At 40.3% G+C, this 13,737-nt stretch overlaps 1 protein-coding gene across 1 annotated transcript in view; it reads right to left on the reverse strand.

The window, feature by feature from the left end:
• Positions 1-13,737, reverse strand: part of R3HDM1 (R3H domain containing 1) — a 255,260-nt gene that overhangs the window by 186,976 nt on the left and 54,547 nt on the right. Inside the window, 7 exon segments of the mRNA XM_075180952.1 lie at positions 1,808-1,909; positions 6,300-6,466; positions 10,010-10,264; positions 12,047-12,273; positions 12,402-12,452; positions 12,540-12,568; positions 13,581-13,676. Of these exon segments, the coding sequence (XP_075037053.1) occupies positions 1,808-1,909; positions 6,300-6,466; positions 10,010-10,264; positions 12,047-12,273; positions 12,402-12,452; positions 12,540-12,568; positions 13,581-13,676 (927 nt within the window).

A 13,737-nucleotide genomic window follows, 5' to 3' on the forward strand; every position in this document is an offset into this window, starting at 1 on the left:
TGCACAAGGAACACACAGACATTGCACGCAGGGACTGAAAGGTAAAGGAGGACCTTCTACAGAAAGGGTAATAATGGAAAACAAAAATATGTACCGGTAGGTTCTTTTCTGCCATCAAATTCTATGTTATTACTGTGCAACGTGATGCTCAGCTACTGCAAAATACATTTTGTGTCTTAGATTGTCTACAGAGTTTCATTGCCTTGGATACAACACAGCAGACACTTGCAGACAACTATTCACAGAGCATATCCGTGTGGTACGTAAAGGAATCGAAAGTCCAATGTAAAATCTCAAAGACTTGGGGAAGAGGGATGGGGGGCTTGGGCAAGGTATTTAGTACAATTTGCAGAGGGGTCGTACAACTATACGAAATACCAACATGCCCTTCAAGAGAGACAAGTTTTCACCCGTCATGACAAGACCAAATTTTTATGAGTTTAAATAGGTATAATTTCTATTTCCTAGTCCATGCAATTAAATTTTAGATTGTATTTCTTTTCGGGACAGGTGGGGATCTTTTGAGATCACCTTAGACTATTTTATTTCCATTATAGAAGAATAAATAAGCTAAAAATATGAAAAATGTAATTTACGATAGAGCAATCCACTGGACAGCGCAGTTGGCCATTCATACAGCGCCTCCAGCCCAATGTAATAAACTGGGGCTTGTTATAAGCAGGTTAAAGAGGTTCTGTATAAATTAAGGACAAAACTTTGGTAACCCCTCACATGTGGCTCATGTAATGGAGCTTAATAAGGGCCAGTACATAAAACCGATGGCGGCCGTAATTCACACGCTGGAAAAGTCGGCACTTAACCTGCCGACACTTCCATTGTTCCGACAGGTTGACAATGTCGATAGAGTGATTGGTGACACTCCCAATATTGCCAACCACACTGCCAACACTAGAACAATGCCACCGCGTCCGGCGGCTATAGCCTGAACCAGACAGCGTTGCTCTATTAATGTCGCCAATCACACTATTGACGTTGTCAACCGGTGAGCACAATGGAAGTTACAGGTTAAGCGCCGACCGCTCCACTGTCGGAATTAGGTACCCTGCCCTTTACAATTCAGATTGTTTATTCAAGACAGCCAATCCTATGTCCCAAAAGTATATGCATGCAATAGTAATATGAAATAACACGGCAGTGAAATTATTTGCTTAAATATATATATATATATATAATTTGTTTGACCTGACTTTCATGCAGTGAGGTGCAACTTCTAAGTGAATTAATAGGCTGCCTTCTCTGGGATATTAACAAATATAACAGATGTCACGCTGTGTAGGTGGTAGGACCCAGCGAAGGGCAGACGACGGGAGACATTACGAGCTTAGCATGGAGAGTTACAAAGGATAACAGCGCTCGGCTACATAACAGATACCCGCAGTGACATTGCAAAGGGACTCTCACATATATAGATAGATTTGCCATTCTTAAACAACTGACTTAATTAACCTAAAGGCTTAGCTGCCTCCATGGCAAATGCTTAGCAACTATTCAACAACATGTAAGTTTTTAAAAAAATAAATAAAAAATTAGCAGTGCAGAACAGTATTATTTGTGTATTAAGCTCATTTGGCATTAAACGTGTCCTATAGAGTGTTAAACTAAAAGTATCATTATAAATTTATTTTGATGACCTTGTTTTATTCGGTGCATAGATGGCTTCAAGAGGTGTATTTGGCATTTTAATCTGTGGGTATTCGTGTACCAAGCATGCAGTTATAGGGACACACACACCACATGTACGGAGATTACAACAATGCACACACAGAATAGAGCAGAAGAAAAGTACCACAGTGTACTGCTGAGTGGGGGAGACTTGCAGGAGCGGGGGTGGATAAGAGACGGCTGGGTACTGAACAGGTTGCGAAGACGACAGCAGAGACCGGATAGGCTGAAGGAGTAACAGTTAAAACAAACTGTTAATAAGACAGGAAAAACAGAAATGGAAAACACTTAAAACGGACTCAGTGCGCCCATCCCCCACACACAGAGGCAGCCATTTTGTGGGCGGAGCCAGCATCCACAAACATGCAGCCAAAGAATTCACCAATGGAGAGGAGGTCCACAATGGCTGCCTCCTCAAAGTACCTGAAGGAAACCTACTAGTACTGAGTGAATGCTTTGGCTGCAAAGATAGGTTCAGTACATAAAATGGATGCACCCTTCACATAATCTTGAAATACAATACAAGTATATTTGGCCATGAATACATATATTACACACATTACATATCTGTAAAAAAAAAAAAAAAAATTAATGGCATACAGCTAATAGTCTGTGTTAATAATGGGTGGCACGGTGGTATGGCACAGTAGTCATAAATGCTACCTGAGGCCGGGATGGATCTCTTTGAGGAATTATATGGCTAGTAGAGAAAGAGCCTGTTTGGCACCACAGAAGGATTCTAAACGCTCTGCAACAATCTGAGGAAATCCAGCTGAAATGCAGTTTCCTCCCACAGTCCAAAGACACACAGGTAATACTGGCAGCATGGTGGCCTTTGGTAGGAAGTTAGATTGCATGCTCGGCAGAGGCAGGTTAGTAATTGGTCTGAATAATGTGTTCTGGGTCTAACAGCTGCGTTTACCTGTAACTGGATTCAATTCCTGACCATGGCCTTATCTGTGTGGAGCTTGTATGTTCTCCCCGTGTTTGCGCGAGTGTGTGTGTGTGTGTGTGTGTGTGTGTGTGTGTGTGTTAGGGGAATTTAGACTGTAAGTCCCAATGGGGCAGGGACGGATGTGAGCGAGTTCTCTGTACAGGGCTGCGGAATTAGTGGCGCTATATAAATAGATGGGGATGACGATGAACTGTTCTACTCAAGCACTGGACTGTGTGGTACCTGTTCAATCAGGTATGGCCAATCCCTTCATTATGGGGGTGGGGATGTAATAGGAGCGTAAATAATTAAATCTGTTTTCAGTGGTAATATTTCTATAATAAATATGATTTTCATATTGATCATATACAAGATTGAGCCAAGTTTTCCATTAACAAAAATCTCTTGGTTTTGGAGTCTACCATTTTTTTTATTTATTCTTTTACAACCAATAATTTGATTATTGCCTCATTAAAGCTATATCTGCTATAAGTCACTCTCTTATAGCAAAAACTTGTATTTCATTACCCCCTTTGTTACTGTATTGTATAGTATGAACATGCCTTTGCTGGTAAGTTCTTTTGTTTGCAAAGCTGCGATGTATTTATATTATTATATGGATGTATAGCAGTCAAGTGTAATTCTTCTCAATCTAATGAGCAGCATTGTTTGGCGTTTTTCATATAGATTACATTTTTTTTAAATAAGCCAATAACTACTATATCCGTTTGTGATATACTTATATTTAAGCTGCATAAAATAGTCTATATCTGGTTCAGATTAATGAGATTCAGCTATGTGAAATAAACATTAATAGTTGATACATGTTCAGAAGTGATTAGTGTTTAAGAGTCCAAGTCAAACACGTCTAATGTCTGGAGCTGATCCTGTCTGATAAAGACCGTGGGCGAATCCAACTTCCTGGCTGAAATCTGAGATTTTATCGCACAAATATTTTTCAACAGCTGCTCAAAACTGCTCAGCTCCTTCACTTTACAGCAGATGCTCCCGAGTGTGGATTTAATTCTTACTGCATAGGGCGGTCATTTGATACTCAGCGTGTCACACTGCTAGCGGTAATTCATTTATGCTTACTCATAACTTCCACTACAGGGATCACGCATGACAAATTCAGACTGGGGGTAGAGGAGGAGGAGGAGGGGGGAATGCGGCTGTTAGAGAAAGTCACACTAAAGAGACTCGGAAAAGAGGACAACAATAGCACAGGTCAGAAGATGCCGGAGCAGTGATCCTTATAATGGGTGGATGAGAGTCCATTGTGAAGACAAACAGACATTTCATACCTGAATAGGACATCACAATGGGAGAGCGCTCCCATTATAAGATCAAGTCTTTAAGCACACCTTAATGACTTCAGTATTTGCAGCCTATTAGCATGCATTCACCTTGTTAAGGTTATGTGCAAAGGCCAAGTTGCCCATTGTACACTTTATTGACTAACCTCAGGGTTCTGATCTATTGATCACTATGAGGAACGTACGATCAGTATAATATACTGGACCAACCCTATATGTAGTTTTATGCATTTTCTTTTGCCTGCATAACTCCTAACAGGTCAGATTTTCGGAGGGGCATAACCTAATGGAAAACAGACAGATCCTTGACGTTGTCTTGGTTGGAGAAAGACATGAATAGGTCCGGTACATGACGTTGGTACTTTGAGCACCAATCTATAGCCCATCACTGAGGTGCGTTAATGCCATGTTCACCTCTGATAGATGCAAGACAGCACATTCATTAACAAGATTACGTTCAATTTCCAGGATCTCTTAAGGTTTTTGATTTTTTTCTATATGTGTATGAACATTAAAAAGATCTATTTCCCAACAGAAACTCCTTTTTAAAATCGTCACAGATTTAAAAAACAAAACTTATAATTGGGGATATTGTTGGAACAAAAACAACCAATCAATAATTGCAACTGTTATTAATATTACACATGGGGACATTTCACACATTTTTACTGAGACTGTACAATGTGACTGAAAGCTCTGATGCCTACTTGACATTTTGACTATGACATTGTGCAGGATTCAGAGCGACTAAGTAACACTGTTCCAGTGTTCATTTTATAACCTTCCAAATTATACAGAATAATCCCCTACAGCAGTGGTTCCCACAAACTGGATACCACGGCGATCTCACAGGGGTGCCACGGCCAGGGCTGGTGGTTAGAAAGGCGGGGGGGGGGGGGGGGGACTACTTGGTAATTATTAAGGTGTAGCGGTGCCTTGATAAAATTATGGGGACCCTAAGGGTGCCTCAAACTGAGAAAATTGGGGATCCACTGCCCTAGAGTACATTATAAACAGAGAAATTCTATGACTGCAAGTTACTTTAATGTCATTATAATGTACTCAAGATTACACCTTATAATAAAACAAGGTTCTCTAATAATCATGACATCACTACTTACAATGTATAGATGTATAACATATAGAAGTGTATACAAATAATTTCAAACAAATCACAGATTTAGGAATAGGCAAACTAAGGGTTATGTAGATAAATTAATGTGCAAAACGGTCTTTGTATTTGCTTGTGTGCACGTCCGAGAGCTATGTATTTGGGCAGCTGAATTTAAGGTGGCCATGGGGAGTGAGGCAGGGGGTTGACGTGTGAATACGACGACCCACTGTGGGGAAGGAGGACAGTACACAAGAGAGGAAATCTAATATTGGACAAAATAATGTGTGGGTTTTTGGACTATATGGATGAACATGGGGCTATCTAACCTGGGCAGTTACTAATAACTGTACATCGTTTGCCTAGACACTGGGACACAATGTGGCTGAAACATAGGGACTATATATAATATGACTGCACATAGGATGTGCGAACTGGAAAAGCTGATCAGAGTGTGGCAGAGATATATTAAGGAAAAACAAAAAAAAAGTTTTTCCTGTACAGTATTTTTTTCACAAAGTGTTATAAAAAGCATATAACTAGCTTAACTTCATGCGAGCACAAGGAGGTACAGCGAGCACTGACTGAGCCCACGAGGGTGCAGTTACATCTTGGTGTAATCTGGGTCTCAGCCTGCTGGTTACTGTGTAATGGACAGACCCCATAACAAGAGTTTAATGATGGTTACATCGCTCCCTAAGGATACACTGCAGGAAAATGATTGCTTACATCTCCGCCTCTCCTGAAAACTTTCTTTATGGCTGTTACCATGTCAAAGAGCTGACAATTTACTGCAAACATCTCTGTACTAGGTCTGAGTCTACAGTGTGTTCTCCCTTGTTCTTACGCGGACATTTATTACAGGAAAATATAGGCTTTAAAAGAAGGAAATTATTGTACAGTATTGTGTTCATATCCAGTGGTCATGTAATGATGGGGTAGGTGGGTCCGCTACGTACACCTAGTTAGTACGTAGAGAAAATAAACAAATCTAACATCTAGTTTTACAGTTTATATGTACACACTGCAGAAATTAATTTTTAATTATCTATTGGAAGTTTTAAACTACTTTATAGCAGGGTATTTGATGATTTATACAGAGGAGACTGTACACAGCACATGGTACAATGGGATTCATTGATGCAATGTGTCGTCTTGTAACAAGTGAGCAATAAAATGAGAATAAATCTATTAGGAAAGAGAAAGAATAGCTAGGAGAGCGAGGTCACTGCGAAGAGCCCAGCTCGGTACGTACCTGCGGCATCATATGGTTTGGAGTTTGCTGTGGGGGTGCAGGGGGAGGCGGAGGGGGCGGGGGAGGCGGAGGGAGAGCGGGTGCAGGCACTTGGGTCCTAACCGGTTGCTGAGTCACAGGAGGGTTATACACAACTGGAGTGCCGTCTGGGTTTATAAATGGCTGCCCTGTGGAAAGACCACACATCAAGGTCATTTGAGCTGCTGCAGAGACTGAAGGTGATGGTATGTTGTGTGGACTGGATATAACAGTGCAAGATCCTGGGCAAAAAAACACGTCCTACTACATCACAGTGTGTAAATATGTAACATTTTATAAAGGGATAATTGTTCACCAACGAGAACATTCTCAAAATAATTTATTCATAATAAAAATAAATTTAATAGTTGTTTGTAACATTCTATTTTTTTTAAACTCTATTTTTCATGCCATTACCTTTTCAAAATAAAAACAGCATAATAAACAATAAAATATGGGTATACAGGAGGTCTCCTCTTATTTTTAGGTTTTATAAAACAAGAAGGGGGGGAGGGAGGGAAGAGATGGGAGATAGGGAGAGGAGGTAGAGGGGGTTGGGATGGGGGAAGTGGGAGAGGTACTAGTAGCGCTGGGATTACAACCAAAGGGGGTGGTTACATTTTTTTTTTTAAATTACAGGTACATTGTTAAGACATCAAATATAATTTACAGAAATATATCCCTGTAAGGAACAATGGGCCCGATTCATTAAGGATCTTAAATGAAGAGGATCCCTATTTCAGTCTCCTGGACAAAACCATGTTACAATGCAAGGGGTGCAAATTAGTATTCTGTTTTGCACATAAGTTAAATACTGTCTGTTTTATCATGTAGCACACAAATACTTGATAGCTTATTTGTACACTGAAATTTAAAGTTGATATTTGTGTGCTACATGAAAAAACAGTTAGTATTTAACTTATGTGCAAAACAGAAAACTAATTTGCACCCCTTGCATTGTAACATGGTTTTGTCCAGGAGACTGAAATAAGAAGTTTCTCAAGTTAAGATCCTTAATGAATCAGGCCCTATGTCTCTATTGATAGCAAACTCAAACAGCACCACCTGCAGCCTGCTAGAAGACATTGCACCCATGAAAGTATTTACATAATGATTCCAGTTTCCCTCTAACTTTTTAATGAGACATTCTCCAGCAACAAACACATTTTAGCTGGGTGATAACCCAGTGAATCTAAGTTGTCTCCAAAACAAAAAAAACTTTACACATTTTTTTTTTTTTACAAATTCCATGAAATGAGAAATGCATTTGAAAAAGGAATTTAACAAAAAACTAGCAGTCATTTTGTAATAAAACTCCAATAACATTCACAGTATCACCTATATTTAAAGGTCTTGTTTATGAAGAGAACTGTATTTTTGTCAGACAGGAGGAGGTTGTGAGATTTTAAGGATGCAGTTATGCACTGTATAAATACTAATTTATCAGCACACAATCAATCTTGTTCTTTGATGCAAGAGCCATTTTTATAACATTGCACTTAGAAATCACATTTTATACTTCCCTCTCATAGGATCAACATTGGAATATCTAAATGCTTATATAGTAGGTGAAGATTGCATTTTGATTAGCCGTTATTAGCATGTTATAGAGAGATGTCAGATCAGTGCACCGATTAATTATTTAAACCGATTAAACGACATAATTGTTGTTTTTTGTTGTGACATTCACATAATAAAGTGTTTGTTTTTATTATATTCTGTATTCCACGAATATCTGTATAGGGTGATAGCCTCTCTCAGCACTGTGCAGTGGCATAACTATACATTTTGGTGCCCTGGACGAGACAGGGCACCGGCGCCCCCCATCTAAGGAGGGGGAGATTACCTTACCAGAGTTTGATGCTTGTCCTTAACTTTCGCCATTCCAAATGCCGAACTTCCTGACAGTGGAGTGAAGCATCAAACTCTGGTAAGTTAACCTCTCTTTCTCCTCCCCCTCCCTCTCCATAGATGGGGGGCGCTGGTTAGTTAATCTCTCCCTCTCTCTCTTCTTCAGTCCTTCAGCGGAACTTAAGGGCTGAAAGTATGAAGGCAGGTAGCGGGCGGCTGCTGCGCCCACTTGGCGCTACGCCCTGGGCGACGGCACCGCCTGCACCACCCTCGCGCTGTGTATATGTTTTTTATATTGCTAATTTTTTAGGATCTCACTAATCCTTCACAGCTGCGATTGGGACTTATACTTGAAATATACTCTGAATTTACATCCTTCAGCGCCAAATTTTTTTTTATGTGGCAATATTAATAGTTTATATACAATGTAGACCTAGTGAATCTTTATAGGAACCAGATGAGTACTCCCATTGCTGTGCTTCTTCCTCCAGATACATAAAGTAATGGCAGGATTGTATAACTCAACAAAACAACACTCCTCTAATGACAAAGCTTAGCACACCAGAAGATTAACCTCCATTGCTCAGTGGTTACGTATGTGGGGACAATGACAGTGAAGGGAAATTGAAATAAAACGTTTAAGAACAACAAGTTGAAACGTTTACCCTTCTACATTAAAGCAGAGTGGGTCTGTAATTGGTTAATGGCAGATATTGCATGTATATGTATGGGGCCTGGTTATCGATCCACCACTATCTGTGTAGGTCGAACTTGGACCACTGGAATTCCTACTCAAGCAAAAAAAGTTTCTTAATCAGGGACTTTAAAAATCTGCTGATTAAGAACCACCAATCATTATCTATTGTTGTTTATGTAGCAAGTGTGTTTTTACTGTACCGAGTGTTGATATCCTACAATCCATTTGTTTAAGACCTTATCAGACTCTATGGGGCATATTCAATTAGGTCTCTGGCATTACCGCGGAACCTGCGCAGTATTGACAGTAATACGGTACCGCAATAACGTGGATATTCCTACGCAACCCTATGGGGTGCGCACGAAAATCCACGTTATTGTGGTACCGTGGATTGACTTTGCGGCGCGTTACGCGGAATGGGAACCTAATTGAATATGCCCCCATGACTATTGTTTATCATATCAGAAGTTACTTCATATTTTGTGAAAACATTAAACAGGCACAATGGAGTTTATTTAATAATGCAGAGCTGTAAACCACAGCAACCAATCAGATCTAAGCTTTCAGGCACGTGTCATCAGTCTAGAGATCCGATTGGCTGCTGTGGGTTTCACCATGAGTTCTCCTTGAATTCCTTTATTAAACAAACCTCAATTTTTGCAGAAAGCTTTTAGCATGATTTGACTACAGGCAATGCCTCCATTGTGAAGATGATATAAAACACTGAACACTTGGGAGATGTTCCAAAAGGTAAATTATCCCCAAAAAATAAATAAATCCCATGACACCACCGGCATAAGCATGGCCAAATGGAATAGGTGCGATCCCCACAGTAAGCCGCGGAGTCAATGATAAGAGGAGCCCAGACTCGGGTGTCTATATAAAATTAGCTTCATAGGGACAACTTCCCCTAGACCTGGTATTGCTCCTCTGCATAATGACTAGATTGACGTCAGTAGTCCGATAAGAGGTAACACAACCTATGAAATAACTCTGCAACCAGATCGCTGCAAACTAAACTTTACAGAGAAAAAAAAACATTACAGATCAATAACACAAACATTGCATTATAGGTCAACACAAAGTAACAAACACCACACAATGACAACTTTGAAATACAGAGCGCTTGTCATCAAGTACAAACCTGTTTGCGGGTTGATCAGAATACTGCCGGGTGGAATACCGGTGGCTTCCAGGGGCAGCAAAAAGAAGCTAGTGCTAGATGGTGCCACCTGCCCACTTACGCCACCATCAAAGGAAAGAGAATTACTAGTGCTGACAGGTGGATAGACGGCAGCGGTGCCATGTGAAGGCTGGTTTATAGCAGTTACTGGAAGAGGCTGCTGGGTGTGTGACAGAGAACCAGTGGATGACCCTACACTACTAGAAGACTCTGAACCTACGGGAAAGGAGCAATGGAAAAAAAAAAAAAAATATATGTATTTTTTTTAACCTACAGATCAAAGACATGCACATTAGACATAGGCAAAAGATTAACCTCTCAGCTGCCAGAACGGCAGAAGCAGCAATGGGCCACCTGCTCCTCTGGCCACTGAGCGGTGCAGAATCTAAGACATGCAACTAGCCGTGCTACAGTAGTCCGGTCACCTACACACAATGGAGGCCGCTATTCAATGAGCCAATACACAGCCTATTAATTCCATAGGAACTGGAGACGCGACAAACAAAAGGTCTGCCTGCACTACGAGTAGTTGGTGGGACCACTGTATCATCGCTACAAGAACATTGTACACAGCATGCAAAGGTAAGCCATGAAAGCAGCACTGCAAGCCATAAAGCATGAAGCAACATGAACTACGCTATACTAATCACATGGGCAGTTCTAGAACCTACGTCCAGGTTCTAGATCCACAGCCGTACGCGTTCAGAGAACGTCCTTACAACCCTATCCACATATACACGTGTCGAGTGCTCTGCAGCAGTGCAGAGCCAAGGTAATACACATGACACAATACGGTCAAACCTTTCATATTTACAGCATTACCGTGACATTGTGCATCTAAAAACTACACTAAACCTTCATTATTATTATTTATTAGTTTGTTTTACAGACACACGCTGCATCCGTTACAAAGCCATGCAACTTTACCAAGAGCCAGCATGTGTTAGTGGTTTGTTAAACTAAGTTTCCAGACAGGGGAAATGTGTTTTTTTTTTTACTATACCCAATTAGACCTACAAAGATTGATTAGTGAATTTGTGACAGAGTAAATAGAATATTAAAAGAAGAATTTTGTTAATTATTTAACCCCCCCACTATTAATAAAATGATCTGTAAACACGGATATTCTTTTTGTTCTCTACCGAGCAATGAAACGTTTTGTCAACAGAATATCCGTATACTTGTCTGCTGGACTAGTTCTATTATACTGAATAGGGGAGAGGAACGCAAGGGATCTATTCATTGGATACTTGCTGTGCTGACTGATCTGTCCTGGATACAAGCATATCACTAGGAACCAACCATAATATATGCTCAGATTTCTACTAGATACCAGCAGTGAAGTTCATTTGTAAATTTTACTATAAATTGGGTGAATGCAAATTAAAAAAAAAAGGAAAAAAGTGTACTCCCTTTTAAAACATTAAAAACAGAGATGTATTTAAATATAGAGGTATATTTACTAAACTGCGGGTTTGCCTATAGCAACCAATCAGATTCTAACTATCATTTTGCAGAATGTATTAAATAAATGACACATAGAATCTGATTGGTTGCCATATGCAACATCTCCACTTTTTCAAACCCGAAGTTTAGTAAATCTACTCCATGGACTTTAATATCCCCCCTTCCACCCCAACAGTCCCTGTTTTTACAGGACAGGGCAGATTTTTTTTTTTTTGGGGGGGGGGGGCAAAAGTGGAGTTTCTTATTAAATAGCATCATGGTCCAAACATATTAGGGGGTGTGGCCTGGGTAGATTAAGGACAATTTTGTCCCGTGTCACTGCCAGCTTGGGGGCTCTTTATCTGCCAGTCTCCCAAACCCCAGAGCCAAGATTACGCATGAAGGCACGTTCAATGCAAGCACACAGGAAAACTCAAGCATATAAAAATTAAAATTTAAATGTAAGATAAAAAATAAAATAAAAAAATAAAAAATAATAAAATAAATAAAAAATGCCTTGGCAGCCGTTTGTCTTGCTCACACCGGTGATACCTGCTTTAGAAAGCCTGCCTGTGCTTTTGTTGCTTCCAGAACTATCGCCTCTCGTCAAGACCGAAATCCCACTGAAGCTGCTGGCTTTGGTGACAGCGGGCTTCAGGTTTCGGATGGAGCTGTCGGAGTCTGTACTGCTCCACGGCCGAGGTTCATTATACTTCACATCATTCTCAGTACTGCTGTAGAGGCTGTTTCCTGATCTACCTGAAGCGTCTTTATTGATTCTGAAAATTTACACAACTGGACTGTAAAGATATATGGAAAAAAAAAACAAAAAAAAAACAAAACAAAAACGCCAGGAAATAAGATAGCGGAACACGCATGCAGACAAAGAGGTGACGGTATGAAATACCTAAATATCTGACGCCTCTGCTGTGTCATATTACATTCCTCCTCTTGAATTCTGTTGGCGGTTTAACACAGTTGTTAATGGTTTGCCGGCAATGTTCAAATTATCGGTAAGGATAAAGTCTATAAATAGCGTACCTACCTCTTATCTGTGATGAAGTTCTCCTGAGACTGATTGGGAAGAGGGGAAGGGGGTAGAAAAAAAAATGAAGTTGTTACAGATTGTTTCGCACCAGGAATAGTAAACATTTCATTTAAATGAATAATGTAATCAGTGCTGCAGGTGCCTTAACTGGAGAGTAATGTGCAATTACATCATCATACTGTTTACATACAGCTTATAATGATCTGATATGTAGATTTTGTATTTACAGAAAACAAACACACACGTGGTTGACAACGGCAAACACTACATTAAATCATGTATTCACCAGTAATCTAAAGATGATTGTAAAATAAAAACTGAATTAATTTGTCCAGGAAAATTCCCCACTTCTCTTCACTAGAAGAACAGTCTGATCTCCCAACTCACTACAGTCACCACCCTGTATTACTGTTCATTAGATAACTCCACTTTCATCAGTAAGTAAGTGGCATCGGGCCACGGATTTGTTAGTTGGTGGGACAGAAAGGTACCGGGCCAACATTATGGGCAATCCTTCAATGGGCTGCTAATATCAAAACACACGTTTTCAGCAGGGTCGTAACTAGGGCTGTGTGACGGGGGCAACCGCCCAGGGCGTAACGCTGAAGGGGGGCGCAATTTAGGAATATTTCAGGTTAATTTGGTTAAAATTGAGGGCTAGGGGGCGGCATTTCTCTTTCTCGCCCCAGGCGCTAGAATTCTAGGTAACGGCTCTGGTTTTCAGTAATATAAAAAGGAAACTTGTAACATCTATGATACATGCAATATATATATATCTATCTATCTGAGGATGGGGCTGCAAGATTCAACTCAACGCGATACGTCTCTGGAACAGACGGCGAAAACACAACTCAATATGCGCATCTGAACATCGAGGCGCTGAATTGCATCCCTACCCCCCCACCATCATTATCACCTCGCCAGGTTTATCGGCTATCAATATGACTGCTGAAAATTCCTTATGTTTAATATTTGCTGTGGGAAAAACAGACAAATGTGTCAGCGGTAGAAATTCTTAGCATTAAATATTCCACCTACTTCTTGCGCAAAAATTCGCTCACGGGCTCTCTGGTATTCTTCTTCCCGTTCCTCGATGGACTTGCTTCTCCGGTCATCCTTTAATCTCATCCTCATCTGTGCAGAGAAGGGGATTAGTAGTGGAGTCGTGTCTGGGGGTAACTGACAGAATAGAAAT

The sequence above is a fragment of the Mixophyes fleayi genome, chromosome 7 (assembly GCF_038048845.1).
Source record: "Mixophyes fleayi isolate aMixFle1 chromosome 7, aMixFle1.hap1, whole genome shotgun sequence".
NCBI lineage: Eukaryota > Metazoa > Chordata > Amphibia > Anura > Limnodynastidae > Mixophyes > Mixophyes fleayi.